Source organism: Daphnia carinata, chromosome 6 (genome assembly GCF_022539665.2).
Source record: "Daphnia carinata strain CSIRO-1 chromosome 6, CSIRO_AGI_Dcar_HiC_V3, whole genome shotgun sequence".
NCBI classification, from domain to species: domain Eukaryota; kingdom Metazoa; phylum Arthropoda; class Branchiopoda; order Diplostraca; family Daphniidae; genus Daphnia; species Daphnia carinata.
This window is the reverse complement of record NC_081336.1, coordinates 2,169,001-2,196,906: the sequence shown is the minus strand read 5'-3', so window position 1 is coordinate 2,196,906 and position 27,906 is coordinate 2,169,001. Positions and strand designations below refer to the sequence as shown.

The 27,906-nt window shown below is 41.1% G+C and overlaps 9 protein-coding genes across 9 annotated transcripts; 7 read left to right on the top strand and 2 right to left on the bottom strand.

Moving 5' to 3' along the window:
* Window positions 1-29: 29 nt before the first annotated feature.
* LOC130689984 (uncharacterized) lies at window positions 30-857 on the bottom strand. The gene is made up of 3 exons (XM_057512945.1): window positions 784-857; window positions 472-675; window positions 30-400 (listed from the first exon to the last, which is right to left on the bottom strand). The coding sequence occupies exons 1-3, from the start codon at window positions 799-801 to the stop codon at window positions 227-229; spliced, it is 396 nt and encodes a 131-aa protein (XP_057368928.1). The 5' UTR covers window positions 802-857; the 3' UTR covers window positions 30-226.
* A 931-nt stretch (window positions 858-1,788) lies between these two features.
* LOC130689968 (brachyurin-like) lies at window positions 1,789-3,332 on the top strand. Its single transcript, XM_057512923.2, has 6 exons — window positions 1,789-1,943; window positions 2,020-2,146; window positions 2,213-2,288; window positions 2,367-2,626; window positions 2,703-2,938; window positions 3,051-3,332. The coding sequence occupies exons 1-6, from the start codon at window positions 1,899-1,901 to the stop codon at window positions 3,216-3,218; spliced, it is 912 nt and encodes a 303-aa protein (XP_057368906.1). The 5' UTR covers window positions 1,789-1,898; the 3' UTR covers window positions 3,219-3,332.
* Window positions 3,333-4,038: 706 nt separating this feature from the next.
* On the top strand, window positions 4,039-5,644 carry LOC130689967 (brachyurin-like). Its single transcript, XM_057512922.1, has 8 exons — window positions 4,039-4,140; window positions 4,210-4,327; window positions 4,393-4,471; window positions 4,548-4,627; window positions 4,697-4,885; window positions 4,951-5,043; window positions 5,111-5,253; window positions 5,330-5,644. Exons 1-8 carry the CDS (start codon window positions 4,096-4,098, stop codon window positions 5,495-5,497), a joined length of 915 nt encoding a protein of 304 aa, XP_057368905.1. The 5' UTR covers window positions 4,039-4,095; the 3' UTR covers window positions 5,498-5,644.
* Window positions 5,645-6,550: 906 nt separating this feature from the next.
* On the top strand, window positions 6,551-8,085 carry LOC130689971 (brachyurin-like). The gene is made up of 8 exons (XM_057512927.1): window positions 6,551-6,666; window positions 6,738-6,855; window positions 6,918-6,990; window positions 7,051-7,130; window positions 7,198-7,386; window positions 7,451-7,543; window positions 7,606-7,745; window positions 7,815-8,085. The coding sequence occupies exons 1-8, from the start codon at window positions 6,622-6,624 to the stop codon at window positions 7,980-7,982; spliced, it is 906 nt and encodes a 301-aa protein (XP_057368910.1). The 5' UTR covers window positions 6,551-6,621; the 3' UTR covers window positions 7,983-8,085.
* A 657-nt stretch (window positions 8,086-8,742) lies between these two features.
* Window positions 8,743-10,176, top strand: LOC130689972 (brachyurin-like). The gene is made up of 8 exons (XM_057512928.2): window positions 8,743-8,860; window positions 8,923-9,040; window positions 9,099-9,171; window positions 9,235-9,314; window positions 9,377-9,565; window positions 9,624-9,716; window positions 9,779-9,918; window positions 9,982-10,176. Exons 1-8 carry the CDS (start codon window positions 8,780-8,782, stop codon window positions 10,147-10,149), a joined length of 942 nt encoding a protein of 313 aa, XP_057368911.2. The 5' UTR covers window positions 8,743-8,779; the 3' UTR covers window positions 10,150-10,176.
* A 371-nt stretch (window positions 10,177-10,547) lies between these two features.
* LOC130689969 (brachyurin-like) lies at window positions 10,548-12,136 on the top strand. The gene is made up of 8 exons (XM_057512925.2): window positions 10,548-10,630; window positions 10,705-10,822; window positions 10,905-10,980; window positions 11,056-11,135; window positions 11,218-11,406; window positions 11,474-11,566; window positions 11,630-11,769; window positions 11,834-12,136. Exons 1-8 carry the CDS (start codon window positions 10,583-10,585, stop codon window positions 11,999-12,001), a joined length of 912 nt encoding a protein of 303 aa, XP_057368908.1. The 5' UTR covers window positions 10,548-10,582; the 3' UTR covers window positions 12,002-12,136.
* A 99-nt stretch (window positions 12,137-12,235) lies between these two features.
* On the bottom strand, window positions 12,236-16,037 carry LOC130689988 (glycerol kinase-like). Its single transcript, XM_057512949.2, has 12 exons — window positions 15,918-16,037; window positions 15,264-15,351; window positions 14,944-15,202; window positions 14,660-14,877; window positions 14,492-14,601; window positions 14,327-14,429; window positions 14,154-14,264; window positions 13,834-14,090; window positions 13,567-13,772; window positions 13,357-13,500; window positions 13,203-13,292; window positions 12,236-12,676 (listed from the first exon to the last, which is right to left on the bottom strand). Exons 2-12 carry the CDS (start codon window positions 15,327-15,329, stop codon window positions 12,573-12,575), a joined length of 1,668 nt encoding a protein of 555 aa, XP_057368932.1. The 5' UTR covers window positions 15,330-15,351; window positions 15,918-16,037; the 3' UTR covers window positions 12,236-12,572.
* A 757-nt stretch (window positions 16,038-16,794) lies between these two features.
* Window positions 16,795-19,856, top strand: LOC132088039 (uncharacterized). Its single transcript, XM_059495645.1, has 5 exons — window positions 16,795-16,929; window positions 16,996-17,299; window positions 17,376-18,924; window positions 18,987-19,594; window positions 19,748-19,856. The coding sequence occupies exons 2-5, from the start codon at window positions 17,039-17,041 to the stop codon at window positions 19,820-19,822; spliced, it is 2,493 nt and encodes an 830-aa protein (XP_059351628.1). The 5' UTR covers window positions 16,795-16,929; window positions 16,996-17,038; the 3' UTR covers window positions 19,823-19,856.
* Window positions 19,825-26,449, top strand: LOC130689938 (uncharacterized). Its single transcript, XM_057512872.2, has 12 exons — window positions 19,825-19,858; window positions 19,924-20,621; window positions 20,700-20,792; window positions 20,851-20,940; window positions 21,013-21,789; window positions 21,850-22,192; window positions 22,266-22,751; window positions 22,825-24,168; window positions 24,285-24,980; window positions 25,042-25,485; window positions 25,565-25,893; window positions 25,956-26,449. Exons 1-12 carry the CDS (start codon window positions 19,825-19,827, stop codon window positions 25,992-25,994), a joined length of 5,373 nt encoding a protein of 1,790 aa, XP_057368855.1. The 3' UTR covers window positions 25,995-26,449.
* Window positions 26,450-27,906: the final 1,457 nt, after the last annotated feature.

The window sequence follows — 27,906 nt, the reverse complement described above, 5'->3', positions numbered from 1 at the left end:
AAAAAGTGACGAACAAAGAAGACGAGATGTTTTGAGTTTGAACAATATTTATTATATTAACGATTTCTTTTTTTTTTTTCAAGGGTCGGAAGGTGAGGGGTGTGGATGATGGTACATCTGACCGGCAGATGCGGACGCACAATTATTTTTATAAATGAAGGGAGAGACTGTTCAGATGACGTTGACAAAGACCCTCCATTTCATTGCAGCTGATTCAGTGAGTGTTTTACTGTTTGGATGGGGGAACTTCGTAGACGGGAGAGTTCTCGGAGTAACCTGGAGCGGAGTAAGCCGGAGCAGGATAGGCTGGAGCGGCGTAATCAGCTTTGTAGCCAGCATCACCGTGGTTGTACTCCCAGTAGTGCTCGCCATAACCTTCTTTGGTGTCGGTCCACTTGACCTGTTACACAAACACAACGGATAATCAATAAGACGTTGACCTCAATGAGAATTGAAATTGAAAAGACAAACCTTGGTGCGGAAACGGTGATCCTTGGACTGCTCGTAGTGGTTGCGGTTGTGCTGGGGATTTCCACGGTTGTATCCGAACTCGTACTCGTCTTTACCGGGAACATTGGCGTATTGGAAATAACCGTCGTATTTCTTCTCGTACGCTGGAGGCGCATATTCACCATCGGCAATAACAGCGGCCACAACGGCGCTCAAGACAAGAACCTATTCGCAAAAAAGAACAGATGGCTTAACTTTGGCAAACAAAGGAATTCACGAAAAACTTAAAGATGGCTAAGAAACAAATAGTTAAAAAAAAAACGATGGTGTTACCACAAGAGAAGTCTTCATGTTGGATGATGCAAAGCAAGACTGCGGATATCTAACTGAAAAGCACGACGGCTTTATATACCGCCAGCTCAACACACATTCTTCGGTCATGCATTGTGTGTGTTGCCGACTGCCTCTTTTTTTTTCTTTTGTTTTGGGGCCAAAGCTATTCAGGGCCGCGTTCGTGAGCCAGTCATTTAAAAGTTTCTTTCTTCTTTTTTCTTTCTCCATAGACACCGCATGTCTGTGCCACTTATAACCGTCTTTATTGGATACGTAGCGGGAAAATGCGCAAAAAAGGTGTATAGGAGGAAGATGCCGTGGAATTGGGGCGCAGTTAATTTGAATGCAAATGTACAAAATAGTTTTTATTAGAGCCATAAACGGCCGTCAGCCAATCAGAAATTTACAATCGTCGGTCTCGTACGAAAATAGCTTTGCACAAATTAGAAAAAATTCTCATATTCGGGGCTTGTAACGGATTTATGCGAATGATTTTAAATATTAAAATGATAACTGATGCGTGCAATGTTCTAGGTGAACTTGTGACTCGTTGCATTATTGCTGCTATCAAATAGAAGACAAAGAAAAACCCGGACCACGAAAGGTAAACAATGATATGCAATAAGGTTTACGCTACGGCTATAGGTAACAGGATTTGCTAATCACGTGAGCCTTCTTTGTTTGCCTTTCTATTTATCTTCGTACAATTGTTTGTTCGTCTACCCATAACGGATATGAATATTCATCCGCATCTCAATCCGAATAATTAATGAAATTAATCCTTTTTTTTTTAGAGAATTATGCACGTCTGAGCTTTGAGGATTGAGTTTGAGGTGGTTCAGACTTAATTGTAGAAACAGTTATTTCGTTTTCATGCCACAATTGCACCTTGAACGATGAACGTTGACATTGATAAGGGTGGGTATTAACGTATAGGATCCTGTTCATTACAGAAACAATAACAATCGATTAGGAAAGACCGAAAGATAAACAACATTATTATCACGATGTTTCAGCACTCTGCGTCATAGTCAATCACGCATAAAAAGTGGGCTAACTGCAAGACTTCTTCGTGGTCTTACCTCAATAACAGTTGTGAACCTCACCTGTAAACCATGAAATTTTTGGCTGTCGTTTTGGCTTTGGCCGTCTTCGCCCAGGTAATCAAATACCCCCATTTTATTACTATGTCGCATTGGTTCATTTTCATTAAATTGCCTTTGCTTCCACGTTCAGGCGGCTGAGATCCCTAAACTTCGCAACAAGTTGTTCCCCAGGTCGGATCTCTTCCCCCGTGCTCCAGTACCTCAAGGACCCGGTTATTTCGAGCCAACCAAACAAGCCCGCACTGTCGATACCCGCGGTATGTAAATTCTCAACTCACTTTTTAAGAAAAACATCCTTTAGAGATTCATTTCTCTATGGACAGGCTTCTGCGGTCAGCGTAAAGTCGATTCCAGCCGCATCGTTGGCGGAGTAGAAGCTGTCCCCCATGAGTTCCCCTGGTAGGTTAATCATTTCACCTATAAAACAATCCTCCCCAAAAAAAATTCAATTATCATTTGCAAAAAAAAACCAAAAAGGCAAGTGGCCATCACCATCGATGGCGGTAGCTTCTGCGGAGGCAGCCTCATCTCTCCCGACTGGGTTTTGACCGCCGCTCACTGCGCTGATGGCGCCAGCCGATTCAGCATCCTTTTGGGAGCTCACGATCGCACCGCTAACGAGCCATCCCAAGTCACCGTCTCCACTACCACCTACACCGTCCACCCCGGATGGAATCCTTCCACTTTGGCCGATGATCTTGCCCTCATCCGCTTGCCATCCCCCGTTGCCTTCACCCGTAAGTTACACGTTTCGTTCTCCAAACGCACGATATTAACCTGTTTTAATCATTTTAAAAATAAATATTTACACAGCTGAAATCCAGCCCATCTGCTTGGCACCCGCCACCGAGCCCAACCACGTCGGAGATACTCTCTTGGTCAGTGGATGGGGTAAGACTGCCGATGGCGTCTTGGAAGGTGTTTCACCGACCCTCAACAAGGTGACTGCTCCGGGCATCACCACCGCCGAATGCGCTGCCGTTTACGGCGACATCATCACCGACAACATCTTGTGCATCGACACCACCGGTGGTCACGGATCCTGCAACGTAAGTTATTCCAGCAATTCAAAATTCCATGTCATCATCCATGTCATCATGTCAGTGTGCCATCCATGTCATCACTGGATGGTTTGAACTGATTGAGTTTTTTGAATAACAGGGTGACTCTGGCGGCCCATTGAGCTTCGACAATGCCGGTGTTTACAACCAGGTCGGTATCGTCAGCTTCGGTGCTCGTGCCGGTTGCGCCGACGGATTCCCCGCTGGATTCACCCGTGTTTCTAGTTACAGCCAATGGATCGCTGACGTCACTGGTCTGATCATCTAGATTTTGTTGTCCATTATTTTGCTGTTTATTTTTGTTTGACACTGGTCTTGTTGTTGATGATGTTCGATGTATCAATGTTAAACATCAATACACCGAGGCTTGTTTAAAAAGAAATTCCATAGCTGTTCCATGACTAGATCGTTAGTAAACATTGCGGCTTGGCTGTAAACGAATTGGGTTTGCAAACGTTCAAATAAAAACAAGATAAGCGAGGAAGAAACATCCTGTCTATGGTGAAATGACTTTGCTCGCGCTGTTTATATTCCTATGATTAAGTATGAAAACCATTTTCCGTAAGTGGACATGAATAAAAACATTGTGCGATGTTTATGGTAAAACCAAGTTAACCTGTACCGAAAGTAATCAATCTACTTCATTTTTGAACATTATCTCGCCAGTTGTCACTCAAACAAACGGTTGCTGTTGGCCTCACTTGTCAAGTATACGTCGATGCTAGAACCGGTTCAGACTTGATTGCAGCAATTTTCATCATCGCACGCAATAAATTTTCCTGTAGACATTTCATTTAAATAAGTCATTTGAAACGACTGATTGTAATCGATAGTTGCTGCCTAGCGCTCGAGAATAAAGAGCTTTCAGGTACAGATAAATATTATTTTGAGGTTAAAACTTGATGGCTTTCTCACGTTCCGCGTGACACAAGAGAAACGTGTGAGTGATGGGCCAAAAACACCAGATTGATAAATGAAACTTTTGGACTGTTTAGAAAGAGCATATACACTTATCTCGTATATTTTGAAACTGATGCGCCATGTGTCAATAAAAGTATAATAATATAAATACAAGTCCTCCCGAATTATCAAGGTTACTCTGTTATCCTTCTTTTACCTGTCCGTGTAGCTCGAAAGAAGTCAACATGAGGTTTTTAGCTGCTTTGCTCTTCGCAGTTGTTGTTGCCCAGGTATATACACAAACAAAACCCAGAAACGCTAGGCCAACAGATTTGAAATTGTGAATTGTAATTTTAAAGGTGGCGGCTAGAGATCTTTCCGAATATCAGGATCGATCCGTTTTGTTCCCTCGTCCACCTGTGGCGCAAAAGAATCAGTACGTCCCCGTTAAACGCGCTGCTACCGTCGATACCCGAGGTAAGTCAAATGAAATACTGATTGATATTTTTACAAATGTTCATGTTCATTTTCATTCTCACCAGGCTTCTGTGGTACAGTCAAGACCACCAATCAAGATCGTATTGTAGGTGGCACTGAGGCCGTTCCAAATTCTCTACCATGGTAAAATTTTCGTTCAATTAACTAAAACGGTTTACCCATTTAAATCTGATTTTTCTTTTGGTGGGGACGTGTGTAGGCAAGTTGCTTTGTTCATCGATGATCAGTACTTTTGTGGTGGTTCCCTCATTTCCGCCGACTGGGTTTTGACTGCCGCTCGTGATTTCATATTGCTGTTTTTATTTGATTTCACTCTCGATGATTAATTTGCATGTTTTATTTGATAAGATTGCGCCGACAATGCCACCTTCTTCAACATTATGCTAGGAGCACACAACGTCCGCTTGACGGCTGCCGAAGAGCCGAATCGCGTTGAATACCGATCGGAAGTGTACACTATCCATCCTAACTGGGGCCCCAATTTGTTGCGTAATGACATGGCTCTCATCAAGCTTCCTGAGTCAGTCACTTTCACCGGTATATTCAATACGTTTGCCAAAGAGTTGAATGATATGAAATGTGTCACGTTTTGAAAACTATAGATGCTATTTCACCCATTTGCTTGGCTCCCGCCACTGAACCTTCTCACGCCGGGGATCCTCTCCATGTCAGCGGATGGGGCAAACCATCGGATGGTAATGACAAACTTAAAACGTTTTAAGAATAGCGCTCAGTATTTAAAATGTATTGATTTCCCTATAGCTGCCACTGGCATTTCTCCAGTCCTTCGTGAAGTCGATGTCGTTGGCATTACCAATCAGGAATGCGTCGCAGCTTACAGCATCCTCACTATCCGTGACAGCAATATTTGCGTCTCCACCTTAGGTGGAAAGAGCTCTTGCAATGTAAGATGAAATGAATTATTTTCTGATTAATTATTTTGTATGGATATAATTGTTGAACGCCTTCCCTGTGTTTCAGGGTGACTCTGGTGGCCCATTGAGCTTCATCAACAACGGCGTTTTCAATCAAGTGGGTGTTGTCAGCTTCGGTTCCAATCAAGGTTGCGAACTGGAAATTCCAGCAGGTTTCGCCCGTGTTTCCAGCTTCACCGATTGGATCTCCTCCGTTACTGGCTTGATCATCTAAACCAAAATAGCTAAACGCTCCGCGCTCATCTGTGACCTTTATTTCTTTTTTTAAAATGACATTAAAAAAAAACAAATGACAGTTTATTACCGTGTATTATCCTCTTGAATTTATTTTTAAAGAATAATTACATAGAAGGCACCACGACGTTTGATTTAATAGCGATTGTCATTAGGATACGTTAGGTTCTAGCGTAATATTCGTTGATGTAAATAGATAGCGATGTTTCAACAATACTTTGGAACGGTCCACAAAAGTGATTGGTGCCATGTTGGACGGTGTTTTAGAGTGATTTTATCAGCTGTTTTTATTGACAAAGCAAAGTGTAATAAATATTGGCTAATCTTATAACGGCGACTAGGCCCCTGACGTGCACACAGAAAATAGTAACAGACTGTTTGCGTATACGTTTATCATTTGATGGTATCAAGTACGCTTTATGTCAATGCTACAATAAGCTTGGGGATCTTGGCTTCAAGAAAAACGACGTGGAACTTAACAATAAGACAATTTAAGCTTGTTTTCAAAAACTGTTGTGTATTACACAACCACGTTTTTCTGCCGAGTCGTAATAATAAAACGTTTAGTAAACTATTTTTCTCGAACCAGACCGACAGTTGTACAAAAAAAAGTAAAACATCAATATTTGTGGAATGATTTCGTAGATAACAATGTTGTGAACAATAATATGGCCTAGAGATAGTAACGCCCAGGTTGACAAGACCCGGATCCTTGTCGATAGTCGTTGAATATTCAAAAATGTTAAAATCAATCGCATGCTGATCCAATTCCTCCAAAATGGAAATTGATGGAACACGAGGAAGAAAATTGCATAATTTTGAATACATAATTGCTAAGGCTATCATGGGTTGGGTCAACTACGTCTGAATTTCCATCAAGCTAATGTGATTGACAGTATAGGATCACAAGGACTTTGATAACCAAGTCCCAAAATACCTGCCACGGATATTGAGTCGAAACAAAATTTGAGCCAAAGGACCTTGCTGTTTCATCTTGTTATCATTCGGCTTGATTCGTATATCAAAATGTTGTCAAACAAAAGCAAGTATTTAAAGACGAGCTAACAGACCTCAAATGCGATTCGTGTTTCGACCGTTGCAATCATGAAGGTCTCCGCAATTGTTTTGGTTGCCTTGTTCGTCGCTCATGTAAGTTCATTTTTTTGCTTAAATCTATCAATCAAAGTTAAATAATTTTTTTAAATTACATCTTTTCTCAGGCGGCTGCTTGGGACTTGTCCAAGTACCAGCCACGATCGGTCTTGTACCCTCGTGCCCCATCGGAGACCAGCACTGCTACCGTCTTCCCTAAACGCTCCCCAACTGTCGATACCCGCGGTATTTGAACAAATAAATTGTTGAAATAATTTTTACATTTTCAAAATGCATATCGATTCTAGGATTCTGCGGACAGGTGAACTATGCTTCCCGTATCGTCGGCGGAACTGAGGCCGTTCCCCACTCTGCTCCATGGTAAGCAAACATTTTTATTTTCATTGGAACTGTGATGATAAATAGGAATATGATTAACAGGCAGGTGGCTATTTTCATCGATGGTCAATACTTTTGCGGAGGTTCTTTGATCTCCAACGAGTGGGTTCTTACCGCTGCCCGTAAGTCGATTGCATAACATACACGTTTGGCAGACGGACGTAAAACGTATGAATCTCGTTTACGTAGATTGCGCTGACAATGCCATCTTCTTCAACATCTTGTTGGGTTCCCACAACGTTCGCTTGTCTGCTGCTGAGGAGCCTACTCGCGTTGAAGTCAGGTCCACCCAGTACACCGTTCACCCCGAGTGGGGACCCATCCGTATCGTCAACGATGTTGCCCTCATCAGGTTGCCCACTCCCATCGAATTCACCCGTATGACCATCTTTTCCTCGTTTAGAATACGAAATTAGAAATTCAATTTTTATGTTTCTTACAGCCGAAATCCAACCAATCTGCTTGGCCCCCTCCACCGAGGGCGACCATGTTGGTGACATGCTCCACATCAGCGGATGGGGCAAACCATCTGATGGTAGATTCAATTTCATTTTCTTAATTAACCCACATGTTAGGAAAAACCAATTGTTCTGTTAGCTTCCGCTGGTATCTCCCCCGTTCTCCGTGAAGTCAATGTTCCATGCATCACCAACGCCGAGTGCGCCCTCACCTACGGAGCTACCATCACTGACGGAAACATCTGTGTTGACACCACCGGCGGCAAAGGATCTTGCAACGTAAGTTCTTAACGACGAAAAAAAAGTCATTTGCATTTGAAATGTAATTCATTTGTTTAAATGCCACAGGGTGACTCTGGCGGCCCGCTGAGCTTCGTCAACAACGGCGTCTACAACCAAGTCGGTATTGTCAGCTTCGGTTCGTCCGCTGGATGCGAAGTCGGTCTGCCCGCTGGATTCACTCGCGTTTCCTACTTCGCTGACTGGATCGCCGCCAACACTGGCTTGATCATCTAAACTAACGAAGAATATTCCTTTCCCTTGCCAGCCCAATATTTTTGTTCCCTTTTTTCTTATCCTCCCTGTTTCTAAAGCTATAAAATACAAAAGTCCTTGAAGATGGCTGTCTTTTGCGTACATGATTCAAAATCTTATTTGGAGTGACGTGGTGTACGATACGAGATCGATAGAAAGCGTATTAGGAACCCGTAAAACAAATGATGTGAAGAGAACCATACGAGGGCAACTGCACACAGCATTATCGTGTCCCGCAATGAAATTCGATTTGATTGAATTGTTCGTAAAATAAACGCCAGTCATGCGAATGTTAGGGCGTCAGTGATAAGAAATACAATTAGATCCTTGTTCGATATCTATGACAGCGTTAGGGGATTTACGAAACTGATCCCGGATTCTGTCAGGTAAAAACCAACGGTCACAATCGAAACAGCGTGAAATGACGTCAGTTGACGAATTCTACAGCTTGATATGTTCAAAATGAAAAAGGGATCTTAAGGTCTTATAATATTTCATGTACAATAGGTGCATTATATCCCGTTTGACTTTAATGGGATCCCCTAAAAAACTGTCCTAAGTCTCGGATTCTGTGAGGCCAAAACGGATCTGGTTCCATTAGGCCACTCAGTGCATATGAAACTAAGACGATAAGAATTTCGACAATTATCAAGTTTGGTTTAATAAATGAATTTCAAAACAGGATACATTTGAATTCGTGAGGCCAGTTTATCTTTGAGTCGAGTTGGCCTGGATCAAACTCCATGGCTTCACGAGGTATATAAGCAAGGAGTCAAAAAATGAAATCGATACATGTGTTTTCAATCTTCAAAATCATGAAGGTCCTTGCTATCGTCTTGGTTGCGCTCGCCGTCGTTCAGGTACGAACTTTTTAAACATCCAATTCAATTAGAATTTGATTTTCTAAGCTTTCGAGAAACAGGCGGCTGAAAGGGACTTGTCCAAATACCAGCCCCGATCTGTTCTGTACCCTCGTGCTCCATCGACATCTACCAACTCCAAAGTCTTCCCTAAACGATCACCAACGGTTGACACCCGCGGTACGTCATTACTTCCTTGCCCTTAACATATCAAATTTCATGTTTGAAATGTGTTCAGGTTTCTGCGGCCAGGCCAAGTCCTCTAGCCGTATCGTCGGTGGAACTGAAGCTGTGCCCCACTCTTTGCCATGGTAAATAGAAATAGAAATTGTTCATCATATTGCGTTATATGCAAATAATAATTTTATCAAAAGGCAAGTGGCTGTGTTCATCGATGACATGTACTTCTGTGGTGGTTCATTGATTTCAAACGAATGGGTCCTCACTGCTGCTCGTAAGTGTTGCATTTCTTCCGTTCACGAAACAAACTGGAACATGTTTATATTCGTTTCGTAGATTGCGCTGATGCTGCTGTTTTCTTTGACATTTACTTGGGATCCCATAATGTTCGTTTGGCTGCTGCCGATGAGCCAACTCGCGTTGAGGTTAGATCCACCGAATACACCGTCCATCCCGAATGGGCATCTCTACGTATCCGCAACGACGTCGCTTTGATCAAGCTGCCCGCCCCAATTGAATTCACTCGTACGATTAACATTCTACATTTGCTCAAAGCTTTTATGAAATGCAACGTTAATTACAGCTGAAATTCAACCGATTTGCATGGCTCCTTCTACCGAACCCGACCATGTTGGTGACATTCTCCACAACAGCGGATGGGGCAAACCCTCTGATGGTAAGTCCGACCTAATGTTTCCAGAATTTCATATCAAATATTCAATTCATTCAATCGAATAGCTGCTGCTGGTATCTCTCCTACCTTGAACGAAGTCTACATGCCATGCATGTCAAATGCTGAGTGTGCCCTCACTTTTGGCAACACTATTACCGACGGTAACATTTGCACCGATACCACTGGCGGACACAGCGCTTGCAACGTACGTTCAACTTTTAGCGATTGTTGAAAAATAGATTTAAATATTTAATGTTATTAATTGTAGGGTGATTCTGGTGGCCCATTGAGCTTCATCAACGGAGGCGTTTACAACCAAGTTGGCATTGTCAGTTTTGGCTCTTCGGCCGGCTGCGAAGTTGGCTACCCTGCCGCCTACACTCGCGTTTCCTACTTCGCTGACTGGATCTCTTCCGTCACTGGATTAGTCATCTAAAGACATCGCTTCTCTAGCCTAATGCTTTTCTTTTATTTTTGATCCAATGATTTCTTTTGAATTGATGCAAATACACCACATTTGCTGATGCCCTAAAAGAAAGTGAAAATTATTGGAACTCTAACGTCAATCAAAATGTCGTGACTTACGCGGTGATGAGTGAAAACGAATAGATTGCAAATGAAAGCTTTCTATGAATTCATTTGGAAAGTGTAATATCTCTGTTTCATCGCCTAACAAGAACTATGTAGCGGTTTTTGTCACCACAACCTTAATATCCTTTGTGCCACATTTTGACAGTTGATTTTCCACGATACGTCATCCGTTCCTGACTTTCGTTGGAAAGGAAAAACAAAAGAACTAGACGTATTTAAGAGCCAACGTTAGTGAGGAGGGAACAGATTCGTGTCTGCGACGTGCCTGTGCAACAATCATGAAAGTCTTAGCTATCGTGTTACTCATTGCCTTTTTGATTGCTCAGGTAGAATTTCTCCCTAAATCATCAACAACAATAAGTTCTCAAGTTAATCTTGGTGTTGGTTTACATCTGAAAAGGTGGCAGCTCGGGATTTATCTAAATACAAACCTAGAGGTGTTTTGTTTCCTCGTGCACCGTCGAAAAACAAGAAACCCATCGTTCCAGTTAAACACAAGGCTACCATAAACACACGAGGTAGATAAAGTTCATCTAGAAAGACATTTAAATGAACAAAAATTGGTGAAAATTATGACGATTTGTTTTTATACCTATCCAGGTTTCTGTGGTAGAGAGAACACCACTAGCAGCCGCATCGTTGGCGGAACTGAAGCCAGCCCCAATTCCCTGCCATGGTAAATTTAATTCACATTGCGTATTTCAATGTGATGTGCTATTAATTGTGTTTCAATATTATATTCCCCCAAAAGGCAAGTGGCTTTCTTCGTTGATGACAGGTTTTTCTGTGGTGGTTCTCTGATTTCTAACGAATGGATTCTCACCGCCGCTCGTAAGCATTGTTACAATTTCAATTTTGCGGTTCAATATCAAAACCTAAGGGCACATTTTTCTAACGGGAATTCTTTGGTCAGACTGCGTCGAAGATGCTGGCTTCTTTGACATTTTGTTGGGTGCTCACAATGTTCGATTGAATGCCACAGAGGAGCCTCATCGAATTGAAGTCAGGTCTAATTTCTCCATTGTCCACCCTGAATGGTCATCTGTTCGTTTCAAGAATGATGTAGCTCTCATCAAGCTTCCACAGCCGATCAAATTCACACGTAAATCACGAAATTGAATTCTAATATTCTAGAACGCGCAATTTGAAAATGATCTTTGGGTGAATAGCTGAAATCCAGCCAGTTTGTATGGCACCACCTTCGGAACCCGATCACGTTGATGATATACTTCACGTTAGCGGATGGGGGAGATCTTCCGACTGCAAGTCAATCGATTAAAATTTTCCACAAGATGTGATATAAACGCTCTTTTGTTTTGAATCAGTGGCTGCCGGAATCTCACCTGTCCTTCGCGAAGTTGACGCTCCATGCATTTCCAACGAGCAGTGTGCCCTGACGTACGGTGCCACGATTACGGAGGGCATCATTTGCCTGTCTGCCGCTGATGGCAAAGGATCTTGCAACGTAAATGTCTTATCTTTTGTGGATCGAATAACATTAAATTTCATACATCATAATGAAATCACAGGGTGATTCGGGTGGCCCTTTGAGCTTCATCAACGAGGGCGTCCACAATCAGGTCGGCATCGTCAGCTTTGGTCCCGCGGCCGGATGCGAAATTGGTCTGCCCGCCGCATTCTCTCGCGTTTCTTTTTACGCCAAATGGATCTCGTCCATAACGGGCTTGGTCATATAAATTTACGCTTCTAAAATTTGCCCGTTTTCCCGCTTCATTAGCCAATGATTTTCTCGTGTGTGTTCTGAAATGAATGTGTTCTTTCTTGTTGTTGTAGCTTCGATTGTTTAGTTTGAATGCTGATCGAATCATGTTTTGGGGACAAATAACATTGTTTATTTAGTCAGCACATATTGTCCATCAATAATAAATTTAGATGAATGAAAAAAGATAAAAAATTTAACTGATACCAAATTCAATTAAGAGATTTTATTTGACCACACTACAATCAGGCAACTAAAACAAATTGGACTGTTAAAAACAACCGACTACAATGGAAGAGCTTTCTAGGAAACCTATAAGGGAAAGAAGCCTCTGTGAATATTCAAATCACTGAAATACAACCGTTCTAGGTGATGTTACATCACAACCTTTTGATAGCCTCTGCACCTGTTTACCATTTCCGAGGGCAGCTTTTCCTCTGATATTTTCCAGACGACGAAAAGTCGGACTGGACGTCTCACAACGACTCGGACAACAACACAACCTTGGCCAGTGAGGGAAGGGATACGAAATTTACGTTTCAAAACTACTACCTGAGGGTGCTTCGATACTTCCTGGCCGCGACCAGGATAACAAACGAAGAGAAGAGGAACAAGGTGCCACTGACGGATCCCAACAACCGCTTGCGACGCTCTGCATACAAGACAAAAAAAACAAGTGCAACGGAACCGATGCGTCGGAAATACAAGAAGAGGAATTCGTTAAAACAACTGAGATAATATTATAGGCTAAACAAATGGCTAAAACCAAACGTATATAATGATTGCAATCAAACAACAAAAGAGTTTATTGGAAGATACTACTTGGTGGTGAGCCAAAAACATTCCCAAGAAAAGGGACAAAACATACGTCTACAAATGAATATTGCTTGTGCTAATAGGTGGGTTAAAGTCATGCTCGCTAAGGGTCTCACAACAAAGAATATTCTCTCTCATTTTGATTTTTCTTATTATGGCTTTATGTTAGCACCAAACAGTGTTAAAAACTTGGGGTAGAACTAAATAGAACTCTTGAAAAAAAAAAAATACAGTTAAACTTGTAAGAAGTTCAACGCAGGCTAATAGGTGCAGGTGAATAAAGGTATGAAGGATTATAATAAAGTAAAGGTTGCAAAATAGGAGAAAACTCTTGCAGATCTAGTTCAGATCGTCGGATTTACCTGGGTCAGCGCTGCCATCGTCAATGATCGTTTCCCAGCCCAGAGTACGCTTGACAGCGTCTTTCCAACGAGCGTAACGCGAATCTCGGTCTATTACAACGTAATGCATATTACCCATTTTGAAAACTGAATATGTAACATAGTTTTTGCATACCTGATTCCGTGACGGCTGGCGTAAATACGTCACTGGTGATGGTATTCTGATCCAGGGATTCCAAACTCCAAACATCTATGCCTTCGGCATTACCAGCTGCCATGGCAGCGCCCAGGGCCGTCGTTTCCGTCATTGTTGGCCTTACTGTTTACACCCATCATGTCCAAATTAAAAATTTTCCTAAAATTAATTACAAAAACTTTAATTCACCAATGGGAATGCCAAGAATGTCAGCCTGGAGCTGCAGTAAAACATTATTTTGTGTCATTCCACCGTCGACACGCAGCGACGTGATATGAGCACCGGCATCACGCGTCATCACTTCTACGATATCTCGTGTTTGATAGCACACCGACTCGAGTGTGGCCCGAGCTAAATGAGCCCTGGTGGTAAACTGGGTCAGTCCGCAAACGACTCTGTAGTTAGACAAAGGTAGAAACTAATTCCGTTAGCGTATAAACTATAAAAGGCTTATACCCTCTAGCATCCATCCTCCAGTACGGGGCGTACAGCCCCGAGAAAGCTGGGACGAAATAAACGCCTCCAGTGTTTGCTACGGAGGAAGCAAGCACCTCACATTCCTGGAAATCGGAGATCAAATTCAGATTGTTTTTCAACCAGCTTAGAGCGAGACCGGCAACGGCAATGGATCCTTCCATCGCGTAGTACGGCTGCTTGTTTTTTCCCATTTGGTAGGCAACCGTTGTAATCAATCCGTGTTCCGACTGGACCGGCTGCAGAAATCGCATAAATTAGCCAGGTGGGTACCGGGCAGAATAAATTTGAAAAGACCTAACCTGAATGCCAGTGTTGTACAACAAGAACCCACCGGTACCGTAAGTCATCTTAGCCTGTCCGGGCTCAAGGCAGAGTTGACCAATCAAAGCAGATTGTTGGTCTCCCAGACACTAGGGAAAAATTGCAGAATTTCCAAGAAATTGCTTTTCAAAAGGTAACTAATGAAACATACGCCTGAAATTGGGGTCCCACCTAATGGCGTCGCCGTCAGGAAGCCATAAATTTCGGACGAGCTCCGGATCTGCGGCAGAATGGATGCTGGTATGTCGAAGAACCTTGCATATTTCGGACAAACAAGTGAACGTTGATTTGCGTACTATTTGAGGTTGCTACTTACTTAAGCAAATATGGATCCCAGTTCAGAGTTTCGAGATTCATCAGCATGGTACGGGATGCATTAGTCACGTCAGTTAGATGTAAACCACCTTTGATTCCGCCAGTCAAATTCTATGTAACAAAATAACTCAGAAAATTGAACTTGAACCTTGTCAAGGTTGTCTCGTACCCAAATCAGCCACGTGTCAACAGTTCCAAACAAGCAGCGATTTTCGGCAATCGCGTCTCGCACTTCAGGGACGTTATCTATTAGCCATTTGAGTTTAAGCGCACTAAAATAAGTACTAATGGGAAGGCCACAATGTTTCTTCAAGAAATCCTTATTTCCGCCCTGTACTTTGGCAAGTAACATTTCTACCGTACTCTTTGTGCGGGCGTCCAGCCAAACTAAATGAAAATAACGTGATATCATGACACACGAAAACACTAGAAAATCCGAAATTTTTTACTCACTGATGGCATTATAAAGCGGTTTCCCTGTCTGTTTGTCCCATACTATAGTTGTTTCCCGTTGGTTGCAAACGCCAACTGCCTTGATGTCTCCAGGATCGATTTCCAAGCTTTTCAAATTCTCGACCGTCTTGCTAACGCACTCGATCACAGTCTGCAAAAGTTCCAATGGGTCGGATTCTACCCATCCTTCCGCGGGTGTCAACTGTTTAACTTCTACTTGGTGGTAAGTGATGAGCTCTGCTCTTTGGGCTGAGAAAACCTAAAAATTTCATTTATGAACATGGGTTTGAATTTATGTATTCTTCTTTTTGGAGATTCACCAAAAATCGACTGCTACTAGTCCCTTGATCAATTGCTCCAATAAGGGGACCATATTTTCCAACCATTTTCACTTTAACCGTAAGATCACTGTTTAAGGTAAATACACAAATTATTGAGTGTTTGCTACAGTCAAGATTTCTCTATGCAATGCTTGCATAAAATTCTAGGATGTCTGCCTCTCAGTTCTAGCGCTCAAGCGTAACTGGCAGGGAACTTTTACACTTGTTTTAGTTTCAGATGAGATATTTAGGAATTTAATGCATAGAAAGGAAGTAGCCAGATGGGTATTGAATTACAGGATGGGCCTTCTAGTGAAGCTACTACCCAAGCTTGTTGTGAAATCACTGGAAGTATCATGTTCTAATAAGGAAAATGAAATGTGTTAAGAATATATCAGGCAGTGTGGATGTTATCATGAAACTGATCTAAAGAAAACGAAATATTTTGGGTTTTAAAGATTAAGCTACGTCATTTCTCAACGGATACAAGGCCACCGACATTGCATTCCACTGGGGCATGTAACGCCAAGAGAAACAATTGTCACAATGTACTGTTTGAAATTGTTTCTATAACGCCACACGTGGGAAAAGTGATACCAGGATAAAAGTGTCTGTAAACGAAACTTATCTAAAACCAATATTATGTGTTCTTACTTATTGTACTTGCAAAACCTTGAAAATATCTCGTGAGATCAACTGCAACCCTATGTGTTTACGCTTGCCGTTAAAGCACGGTAGGTAAACACGATTGGTCCGCGTCGTCTGCTGACAAAGTAAATCACATGATGAACTCCCGAAGGAAGCCTCGACGAACTCGGAGCTAGTCGCATTTCATTGATTCACAAAAAAAGCTTTAAATATTTTTATCACATTATTCTGGAATCAAGCTATTTTTAACATAACGAAAACCTTTGGCTTAAAATTTAGAATAGCCTATTTATTTAATGAATGTGTTTTAGTTACATAATTTTTTTTAGAACTTTTAAGCGTGGACCTTATCGTCGGCAAAGAGACCAACATTCATCTTATCTGTCGTACATGAAATTGTTAGGTGGACATCCTTCCATTGACTATCTGCAGCTGGGGTTGAAAATGCAAAAAAGAAATTATAATATGTATTTGGATACTTCGTTTTATTATTCAAATTGCGAGCGCCACGCTTACATGCTGTCGTCTGCCATGGTACTTCTGTTGTGTTTAAGCACCCTCCCCACCAGCCACCACCACCAAAAAGAATGCCAAATTAGCCCCCAACAAAATAGAAAGTCTTAGGAATACTTAATATTCTAAATTCCCCTAAAGAACCTAGATTTCTAAAAAATTTTAAATCAAAAGCCCAAAAAAAGTAATTAAATAAGTGAAAACACTTGGTCTTTTCAAAATTAAGGTTCATTGTTTGGCAACGCCACTGTTCACATGCACGCGGTAACTTTCTTCGTCGGGTCGGAGTCTTCCTTGCCTGATAATAGGAAAACTTTTTCATAGTGTCATTAAAAGTTCCATAAACGTAATTAATACGTGACAGTTAAAGTTCAAAGTTCAGACGTTTAAAAAATGTGCTAGGATCATTTTCGTTAAAATTGGTGTGTAAGTCGCCCTCTAGAGCTGGGCCAACGTTAACATAACAGTTTATATCTTTAAAATGGACACCCAAAAGTAAAAACTGGTAAGAGCTATGCATTCTAAATTTAACATGGGTTGTTCATATTTAAATAATATTTCTGTCTCAAAGTGTATTCAAATATTTTCGTTAGGGGGTGTTTACTGGGATAAACATGGCTATTTCTGAGGAGGAAAATGTAGAGTCATCTGCAGCAATGCATAGAGAAAACATTGATCTGTTTAGTGAAAATGTACTTGGAAATGGTGACAGCCTTAACTACAGGAACCTTCTATCTGAAGCTGTAAAAATGGAGAATCAAGGAAAGTTTCTTGAATTTGCATGGGGTATGGAAATGCAAGTTGAAGAAGTATCTCTACAGCCATTGAGAGTAGTGGAAGTTGATCTTAACATGCAAGTACCAATATCACTACAGGTAGGTGTAATTTATATTTGGTTGCCTTACATGTTCATTATTTTTCTAATTTATTATGTATTATCAAACATTCCAGAATATCATACTGCTTAAAGAAATTTCCAAGAAAGCATATGGTGAGGAAGAAAACAGATTGCCAATTGGGGCCACCTTAGGTCAGGGATGGGAAATTGGAGCTTCAAAAATCTATGGCTCCGATCATGAGGATCTTGAATTATCATCTGTGATCACCAGTCATCTTCAGCTTCCCAGTGAAATGAATATAGTAGCAAAGTTCAAGAAATTAGTGTTGTATGCAGGACGTCAGTGCTTCATTAATAATCTGGCTTCCTGTTGGGGTGATGGTAAATTTGGTACTCTACTCCTTCAATTACCTGTGGAAGGAGGACATGAAGGTGGACATTTAAATATTGAATATCAAGGAAGAAAGAAAAAGTTTGAAAGCCATACGAATAGCGATAAAACTTTTTATCTGTCTTCATTTTACGATTGCTGTGAACATTTTATCGAACCCGTTTTACAAGGACACAAATTGATCCTTGTTTTTGATCTCATTTGGACAAATGCCAAAATAGAGATCCCGCGTAACTTTCCTGTTTTTCTTACAGCGCTCAAACAAATGAAGAAAGCGATCAAATCATGGCGTCACCATCATCTGTTAAATTCAAAGAAAAAGGATGAAACGCAGCCTGTCATGCATTCAGATTGCCCGCCATTTTCTGGAGCAGATTTATCTCCCACTATTGCAGCCGAAGCCATTTACCTAAAAAATTACAGTTTGAACAGCGAAGCGGATTTCCTCTATTCTGAGGAAGTATTGAAACAAAATATCATGTTCCTGGTTTTAAACGAAAAATATGACGAGAAATTCTTTTCATTTGAACTATTGCGGAGACGTGATCGGATATTCGCGGAAGCATTGTTGCAGTGCAGTTCCTTAGATGTGCATCTCGCCTTAGCAAAGCGAAAAATCCAACATGTAAGAAGAGAAGACTCCGTTGGTGTTGAACAATTTGAAACAGTTACAAACCCTGAAAAGTTCAAAGTACTTGAAGTCTCACATTGCATTGATTCTAATAATGTGACAAGAAACTTGAGCATCGAATTGAATTGGGACGAACAATATGTTGGAACCATTCAGCCAGACCAAGAGAAGTTGGCCAACAACGAAGATAGTGGACAAGCCGAAACTGATCAAACAAGTTCATATTACGGCATGTTGATTTTCTGGCCCAAACTTCTTTCTGTTCAGATATATTGTCGTTTTGGTCTCCATTCACTTATCCTGCAAATGTGTAAATCTCTGTCATCTTTACACGACTGGAAAGAAGACAACTTACGCAGTGCTAAAAGTGATTTGCGACAGTTAATTTCATTTTGTGGTACTGAACCTGAGAAAGCTTGGATTAAATCGGGGATGCCGAAAGGGGAATTGACACTACGATTGCTCCGATTTTGTACTGCATTGCGAGCCCGTGAAGAGGGTCTTGACTTGTTGAGGATTCTCGGTTCAAATTTCAACGAGGAGCCTAATAGTGGAGTCGCGTACAACGAGTGTAACTTCGAAGGAATTCAAAACGAAGCAGTGGCTTATGCCATAGCGAAATTTGAGTGTCAAGTAGCCGGTTAGTATTATGTTCATATAATATGAGGTTTGTTTGTTGATATTTTTACGTTTTTCTTTTAGGTTGGAATGTAATCGCTGATCTAGTTAAGAAATTGGTTACTTTCGATCGCATCGCCAAGCAGTTGATTCCAATTTGCAAATTGCCAAAGTACTTCTTGGATGTCAATTGCATTGAAGGAGCTAGAGTAATAGAAAACTGCATTTCTTCTTCTTTCGACAAAACTCAAGTTTCGAAAGCAAAACTGTGTGATGTGCAAGCTTATGTTGACATGAAAGTGGCGTTGGAGACAAATCGTAGCACTGCCGACCGGGAGAGAACGGCATCATTTATTCTCTTCTTTTCTAAGCTCAAACCTTCTCTGCAATGTCGTTTAATATTGGATTTTGCAGCCCAGAAGAATCATTTTCTAGGAAGCCTACATTCATGGCAATTTGTATTTCAAGATTTCTGCGAAATTCTATCGTTTTCGTGTAAGATTCAACCGCCACCTGCCAAGACGCTTGCTTCCGATTTCATGAAAGCAATTGAAGCCTGGCTATTGGAGCTGTCCCAAGAAATAGAACTGCGTCCTGAGTTACAAGAGCTCTTTGAACCACACGTTGAGCTCGAATGTGAACTAAAAAAAGATTCAATTACATCCCATACAATGGATCCACAGGCAATTTCAGTAAGTAGCTGATTTTCTATACCGTGTTTTGCTTTCTCAAAAAAAACCTGGTATTTAGAGGGTCCCAATATTTTGTATTAAAGTTATCAAATTTAATCTAGACTACTTTCCACAGTTAAATTTATTGAAAATTTTAATATCTTCTTTTTCAAGGCCAGTGTAACCGTTACAGAAGAACCTGAAAAATTGGCTACTAGTGTTAACAAAATGGTGATCAATCTAGCATAGAAATGTGGGATGCTTCTAATACATCAAATTCTCAAGGTATTTATTTTAACATTTAAAAAAATATTGCATACGGAAACATATATGTATATTTCGTTTCCAAGGAGATATATTAAAAGCGTCGTCTGAATTGGACGCACCTACTGACGATTGGTCGTCTGCTACAAAGGAATCAAATTCTGCGTGCAATTTGACGCTATCACCGGCCGGTGATGATTGGAATGCTGTATCGGATGCTTGGGCATCAACAAATGAAAGCCAATATGCGTCATCAAAGAAAACAGTTCCAATCGACGATGACTGGGGGGCCGAATCATGCAATACTGACTCTTTCAAAGCTGATTCTACAGAAAAGAAAATAGCCCCACGTCCAAGTGAAACACAATTCGTTGATGAATGGGGAGCATGTGCTGATGCTTATGCGTCCAGTAGCAAAACAAAAACACACACCATTAAAGCAGCAACCAATAGCGGTAGTCAGTATGGTTGGGACCAACCTGACAATGTATCTACTACTAGTTCCAGATCCATCGCGTCAGATGACTGGAACTCCTGGTCGTCGTGTTCGAATGCAGTCACTGAAAAAACAACGTACACTCCGAAATCTGACCCAAGTGACACCTGGTCGACCTCAGAGGACCCTTGGGTAACAACCAATGGATGGTCCACTTCTAGAATAACTCAGTTCAATGCTTGGGGAACCTCAGAAAATACTGGCAATTCCTGGACCTCTAGCGGCTATACTGCTCGGCCTGGCGGAAGAGGCGGTGGTAGTAGAGGGCCGCCACGACCTTGTGTTCAGGTAGTTTTATCCATTAATTTTTTTAAATGTTGCTTCCTTTATTCACGCCCATACATGTTTGACAATATTATCTTATAGTGTAACGAGGAAGGACACACGTCTTATAATTGCCCCACCAGAGGAAGAGGTAGAAGTAATGGCGGTACAAGAGGCCAGCGAACTTGTTATAAAGTAACTCCATTCAAAAAGTATAATTGTTCTGGAACTAATTGTTAAGATGTATCACTAGTGTAATCAAGAAGGCCATATGTCCTACGAGTGCCCAACCAGTTCGACGCGAGGAAGAGGTGCTGGTAGAGGCACACGCGTTTGTTATAAAGTGAGTTATCCAAAATTATTCCATTAATACCCATACCATCAATATATTGTTAAATGTTCGTTATCATTTCAGTGTAACGAAGAAGGACACATGTCTTATGATTGTCCTACTGGTTCGACAGGACAAAGGGGTGGTGGACGAGGATCTGCAAAACCTTATTACCAATCTAGTTGTGAGGTAGCGAATTCTAGTAATAACCAACCGGTGATGGATGATTGGGGCACGCTAACGAGCGTACCCAATTCATGGTCTTCTAGTGGCAACGCATCTAGACGTTCCAATGAAAAAAGTGATGTTTGGGCAACTCCAAACAGTTCTAGTAACCCATGGGCAACCGGTGCCAATAGTGGTACAGGTGGCGCTAGAAGCACTTCAAGCTACAATGCAGCGGTCCGTAGCACAGAAACGGTGGTGGATGATTGGGATATACCAAGTAGTTCGACTAATGCCACTCTGGCCTTGCCACCTGCAACTTCAACGCGTCGTAATGGAACGTCGGTTTGCACGGAACCTGATGATTGGGGATCAGCAGCAGATGCGTGGTCTTCGGGTACGACTTGCAAACCCGTAACTCCGTCCACCAGATCAAATGCGGTCGCCACAACAGGTGGGGATGATTGGGACACAGAAGCTGATGTTTGGTCAAGTAGACATAGTTCTGCCTCAAGCGTAAGAGCCGCAGTGGCAGCCAGTGAAGTGAACGACTGGAGTGGCACTCAGAGAACAGCAATCAAAAGTGGCAATTCATCTGTTCCACGATTAGTTTCATCGATATCGTGTCCCTTTGTCTGGAACGGCACAATAAGGCATCGTTCTATGTTGTTCAGAATCAACATGGAAAACTTAGACGTAAGTATAACACTGAATATCTAACACACTGCAAATTTTTGATTTTCCTGTTTATTTTAGACGGATTCCTCGTCGGATCTCGCTAATTTAGCGATACCCACAGCATTGAGAGTCGTCGGTACTATCGATCCTGAAAAAGTGTGGAATTACTTGAGGCAAGTAAGGACCACGAGATACGAAAAAATCATTGTATTCCAATTCACGCAAGCAGTGAATGCGGAAATTTCTTACGCGAATTGCTACGAATACTTTCTTGAAGGCGTTCGCAAAAGAAACTGTTATGGTGTTGTTGGGTCTGTACCGGATTCCAAACTTCCATGCACCATCAAGGATTTCTATATCACTCCGTTACCCAAAGAAGATCATCTGCCAAAGGAGCTGGAAACTATCGCTTCAGCAAGATGTAATTTTGTTTTAGTCAGTTTTTCATTTAATGGACGATTGTATAATATTATGCTTATTTTTTACTCCCAAAGGTTTGAGAGAAAATCGGTTTTCTGATTTATTACTGGCGATTGTTGTAATTCAAAGTAAGCGCCCGATGGACCAGATCTGTTATGGTGCATCTGCCAGGCCTTCCAAAGTTGCCAAAGTGGAAAATAGTAAAATTCCAGTTGACGACGGCCAGACAGAATCAGTTGCAATTGAGAAGATCGATGCTGTGCCTGAAAGCCAATCTGCTCCAGCTCAAGCACCTAGTCGATTAACCGCCATTCGTCAAAAGCTACAGCAAGATATTCAGAGTGTTGACCCTGTCAAAGCCAGAATTCATACGCACTCTCTTCAGCATTCTGCTGCCAAGATACCCTCATCAAAGACACAGCTTCTAGGTAAACCTCTTCCAGCTGTTCAAACTACAATTCCGTTGGCGACAGGTGAATCCAACGATGCTACATTGGAGGCCGAAAAGGAAGCAATTCAAAGCCAAGTTCCGATCATTGAAGAAAATATCCAGATTCCAGGTTGTTTTCTATTTTAAAATGATTAAACTACATACAAGATAATGGTTATTATTATTTTTATGAAATAATGTAGTACCCCCTGTAGATGGGGAGTTGCTAATGAAGCAAGCTATAATGGAAGAGTTGAATCGTCAAATTGATGCTTCAAAGCAGGTCAAGTTAACAGAAGTGTCTTCAACTTTGCCATCAGAAACACAAAATTTGACTCCTGACGAACCTATTGCCGCAGAACTTGCTTTGTCAGCCGCTACTGTTATACCCGATGGACCGTTAACGCGTTTCAGATCGAAGGGACGGACTGTTGCAGAGAAAGTTCCGACAATCAAGCAAGCAAAGGTTACTGTTTCTTCGAATTCGGATCCTTCTAAAGAAAACGTAGACCTGAGAACGAAGATAGATATGCTAAAGGAACAACGAAGAGCACGCATTTCGCGAAAGGAAATTGACATACCTAAGGAAGCCAAGAAACGTCCTTGTTTAATCGAAGGCTGTAAGAATGATGCACAATCAGACAGTGTCTATTGTAGTGATGAATGTATCGTTAGCCACGTGCAAGATTCGCTTAACGCAATGAGCAAGCAGAAGATGAATGAGGCGCAGTTACAGGAACCGTCTGATCCTAGTATTTCTCCAACGACACCGAACGCGTCTTCGGATGAATCCATGTGGAAAGATTCAATCGACTACACCCTTTTAAAGGCCCAACCAACACCTGCACTGGCCTCTAAATTGCTTGCCATGACGGAAATGAGGAAATCTTTGACGTCAGAAAATAAGTCAACCACTTTGGCTGCAGATGTGTCCGTCCCTGTCATGGAAAGAAAGACTGGAAAAATACTATGTGGCATGTCAGCACCGACAGTAGGAAGTTTGGAACAGTGGTTGAAGAGCAATCCTACTTATGAAATTATCAAACCTGAATCACTTCGAATTAAACCATGGTTACCGACTGTTTCTACGGTTTCGTCGACGCAAATTTCTCGGTCTACGACACCACCAGCTAACACACGTTCATCAAAGACTGATGTCGATACTCGTCGCAACTCAAAGAAACCGAGCGATTCCACGTCTTCATCTAAAGCGGCGAGGGTGTCACGCAAAAGGTCTGTGGAAACAGCCAAGGAAGAAGAGACATCAGCAAAAATAGCGAAGCCTGACTCTGAGTCAACCAGGGTTATTACGAGGAGTTCCCTCAAGGAAGCTCTGTGGAACCGATGCAAAGATATTAATGATTTGGAAATAGACGAAGCAGACGTTGAAGAAATTGCGAACGAGGTGGAAGAATCTCTATATTCGCTGTTCAAGCAAGATGTTAGCATAAAATACAAAAGCAAATATCGGAGTTTGATTTATAACATCAAAGATCCTAAAAATTCTGGATTGTTCCTCGAGATCGTTACAAAGCAGATAACACCAGGTAATATGAAGAGTTACTATGCAAATGTATAATTGAGAATTTTCATAGAAGAATTCGAAAATTTTTTTGATAACGATATAGTTTTAGTATTGTAATTGTATATTTCATGTTTATAGTTCAGTTGGTGAAGATGTCAACAGAGGAATTGGCATCTAAAGATTTAGCCGAATGGCGGGAACAAGAAGTCAAACGCCAGCTAACTTTGATCGAAAAAAATGAACAGGAACGCTTGTCTCAAGTCAACAAATACCTGATAAAAACCCACAAAGGAGAAGAGTTTATCAAAGAAATCAATGAAGACTATGATGAATTAGACGACGACACATCGAAAACGGTTGGTTTTTCTGATACACCCCCTGAAGACTCAAGTTTGAAGCATATATTGCCGAGATTTAAAAGTGTTCTGGATTCCAGTCAAGCATTCGAAGAGAAAGACGCAAAGAGGAAGACCAGTTCACATTCAAGCATGAAGGACGATGGATTAAAGGGAACCAAAAGTTCAGTGAGGTCCTCTCGTCATTCCGAATCTAAGTCGAGAGGGTACGACTATCGCCATAGCAGCCGTCAATCAGAGAATAAAGATTGTGAAAGACATGACAGATATAGTTCTAGTAGATCGAAATCAAGGAGTAAATATCGACACCACAGCCGAAAATCGAATAGGTATAAGGAACAAGCAAAATCTCCTGAATCCAAAGCAATCAGCCCATCTACCGAACTTGAGGCCGATGGTTTCAGAGGCTTCAATGAAGGGGAAGAACTTAATAATTACAATCAGCTGCTCAGCCTTCACGAGGAAGTTGCTATTACAAGTTCGTAATTTAGCTTTAACCTTATGTACTTGTATCCTAATATGTTTGATTTCTCAAATAGCAGCCGACAGCGATACGTTATGGTTAGAAAAGAAGTTGATGAAACAACTTATCGTGTTGGAAGAACTTAATCACCGTTCAGATGCTTCAGAACCAGAGGTTATCGATGGACATGTAACCTTCGAAGGGTCCCTCAAAAAGGGGGATTCAGTTACATCTGAAGGCGCCATACCATCGACGCCTACAACACAGCCTTCGATGAGTCCGGAACGATGTTGTAATATTTCCGTGGAAGGCATGTATCAAAATATTGATAAAGAAAAGGTGACTGCAGAGGTCAACCAAATAGATACTGATTCAGCGCAATATGATGATTTGAAAGAAAACAGCGGTTTGGCTGTTACGTCTTTGGCATGCACAAGCAGTTCTTTAGATAACAGCGTAGCAAATGTGTCGTACAGTCCCGGCGAGCTACTAATCGTAGAAGACGATGATTCTTTTTTAGGTAACCTTTTTATCTGCGTGTTACTTTTTTCTTTCTTTTTATAAGTTTCATTTAAACGTTTTATTTTACAAAATCATAGATCTTGACGAGCAGTTTTTAAAACAGCAAGCGGTAGTTGAAGAGCTGAATTCTAACTTAACGTCCTTTATTGTGGCGAATAATATCGATATTCAATCTCATGATGAAAATTTGGATTCTACATTTAGTGAACAGATGCCATTTACACCTCCTGGAATGCTACCGTCTGATTTGAAAGATGAAGCGTGTAAATTTGTTGAGCCTACCGGATCAGCACAGGTGAACTGCAATGAAACTGTCAGCGATATCTGTATCGTAAATACAGCAGCCGATCAGTTCAAAAAGACAACACCTTCTTCATCCATTGATCTGGATAACACCAACTCAGAGGTAAATAAAGAAAATAACTCCGCCATTTGGTACTGATAAAAATGAGTATTCTGTTTCTGCAGGAAGGAACCATTATAGTTGAGAAACAAAAAAAAATTTAAACTTTTGCCGGCGTAGAATGAAGCTGATAAATACCTCATCAGAAAATATAGCAGCAGCAATACTGGATGTGGCTAAACACGAGTTTAGTTCAATCTTTATGTAAGCTAATTGTTATTTTCTTTTTCTTGCTTAGCGTTTTGTGAAATCGATGGTGTTTTTTTTTTATACGTTTTTGTGTTTGTCAAAGCATACTTCAGCTGAGGGTTCTAATCCACCCTCAGCTCCTCTGTATGCCGTTTTACTTTATCCAGTCTCATGAACAAAGAACAAAAAATTTAGAAATTGATATATACGTGGTCTTTACGTTGACACTTCTCGTACGTTCAACGTTTTGTTTGTTTGTTATGTCCTTTTATTTCTGTTTGTGTGTGTCTTGAATGTTGGAATTTACGCAATAGAAATTCATTATGCAGTTCTATAAACTTGACCACCGTCAATACACGGAATGTACTCAGCCATTTTCAGTACTGTGAACGAAGATTGGAGGAAGTTTCCAGTGTGGAGTTTCTAGTTTCTAACGTCGATTAATTTAGACGTCGGAACGTAGATGGAGGTACCGGAAGAGGAAAAATTATATTGTCCAGTTTACTTGTTTCAAGTGAACCAACAAAATAAAAACAGTAAATTTCAGTAATTTCGTAAATAATTTCCTTATTTGCGATTTTAGATTAAAGAATCGTATGGCAACGCCGTATCGTGCTTTTTCCCATCCGTTTGTTTCAGTGGTACAAAATGGCGGTTAAAGAAGTATTCTCTCCTAGAACTGCTGTCTGATTCAGACAACGTCAGATTTAGCATCACGTCATAGACAACGTCAGATTTAGCATCCAAGCAACGCTTAGAGATAAATCGATTCTTTTCCTTCCAAGTCTCTAGTATAAAAAAATTTTTCAGGTAACCCGAACTTCATATCAAAACTTGATTCTTCAAACACATAGTTGTACGGAGGTCACCCTTTCTTCACGTAGAGTAATGGCTGAATATAGTCATGGTTGAATAGTCGATTACACCCTGTAGATGATTTTTCTGAGCAGCGACCAGGGTCGTAGAACCTTATGGCTCCGCATAATTGAAACGAACCTAGTAACCTAGGACGTCCACTTACGAGATGGCGTTTACCAATTTCAGCAATATTCCGTTGCGGAATAAGAATAACAGTTCTAGCAACAAGCAGGTAGCCAAACAAGTTTTTCAATTTTCCATCGGGTGTATTAAAAATGCACTTAAATTTGACGTTTGTGAACTGATCAGGAACCTTCTAAAAAAATTTGGCGCAATTGGGAGTGACGAAATGAGTCATTTCATCGCCAGAGAACAACTAAGGAAGCGCTTTTTTACCTTTCCTTAATTCTGGATCCTTTGTCTTCACGCCAAAGACAGAAACACGCAATATGTACCTGCTTGACATTTTTTAATGTTACGTTTCAAAATTCTATTCCATTCCATGTCGTTACCGTCGCATCGTAAGCGAATGCTCCGCTTTTTAAAATTATCACAGTAATGCTTCTCTTTTAAATTCAAGACCAGGAGCATTTTTTGGAAACGTAGAAAACAAAATTGATTTCCCAGTGATTTTAGCTTTAGATTTTGAAGTCTATCTAAAATATTCTTTTCAAAATTTTAAAACTCGCATTGCCTATTGAAAATTTCGATATCCATTTTTGGTTGTTATTATCGCAATATTTTTCCTGTTTAGTCAACTATTTTTTTATGTTTACTAGCAGGGTTATTTGCAATCTTCCCTAAACTGGCGAGGAAAGTCCGATTCTAGCTACGCCGTTTGTTGGAAACCGTATTGAGAAACCAACTGCCTGCATGTCCCAAGATAAGGTTGGTTTTCTATTAGAGACCTTAAAATTCATGTGATAAAAGTTTATTTTATTGTTTGTGCAAGGGAATTGGGAGATGCAA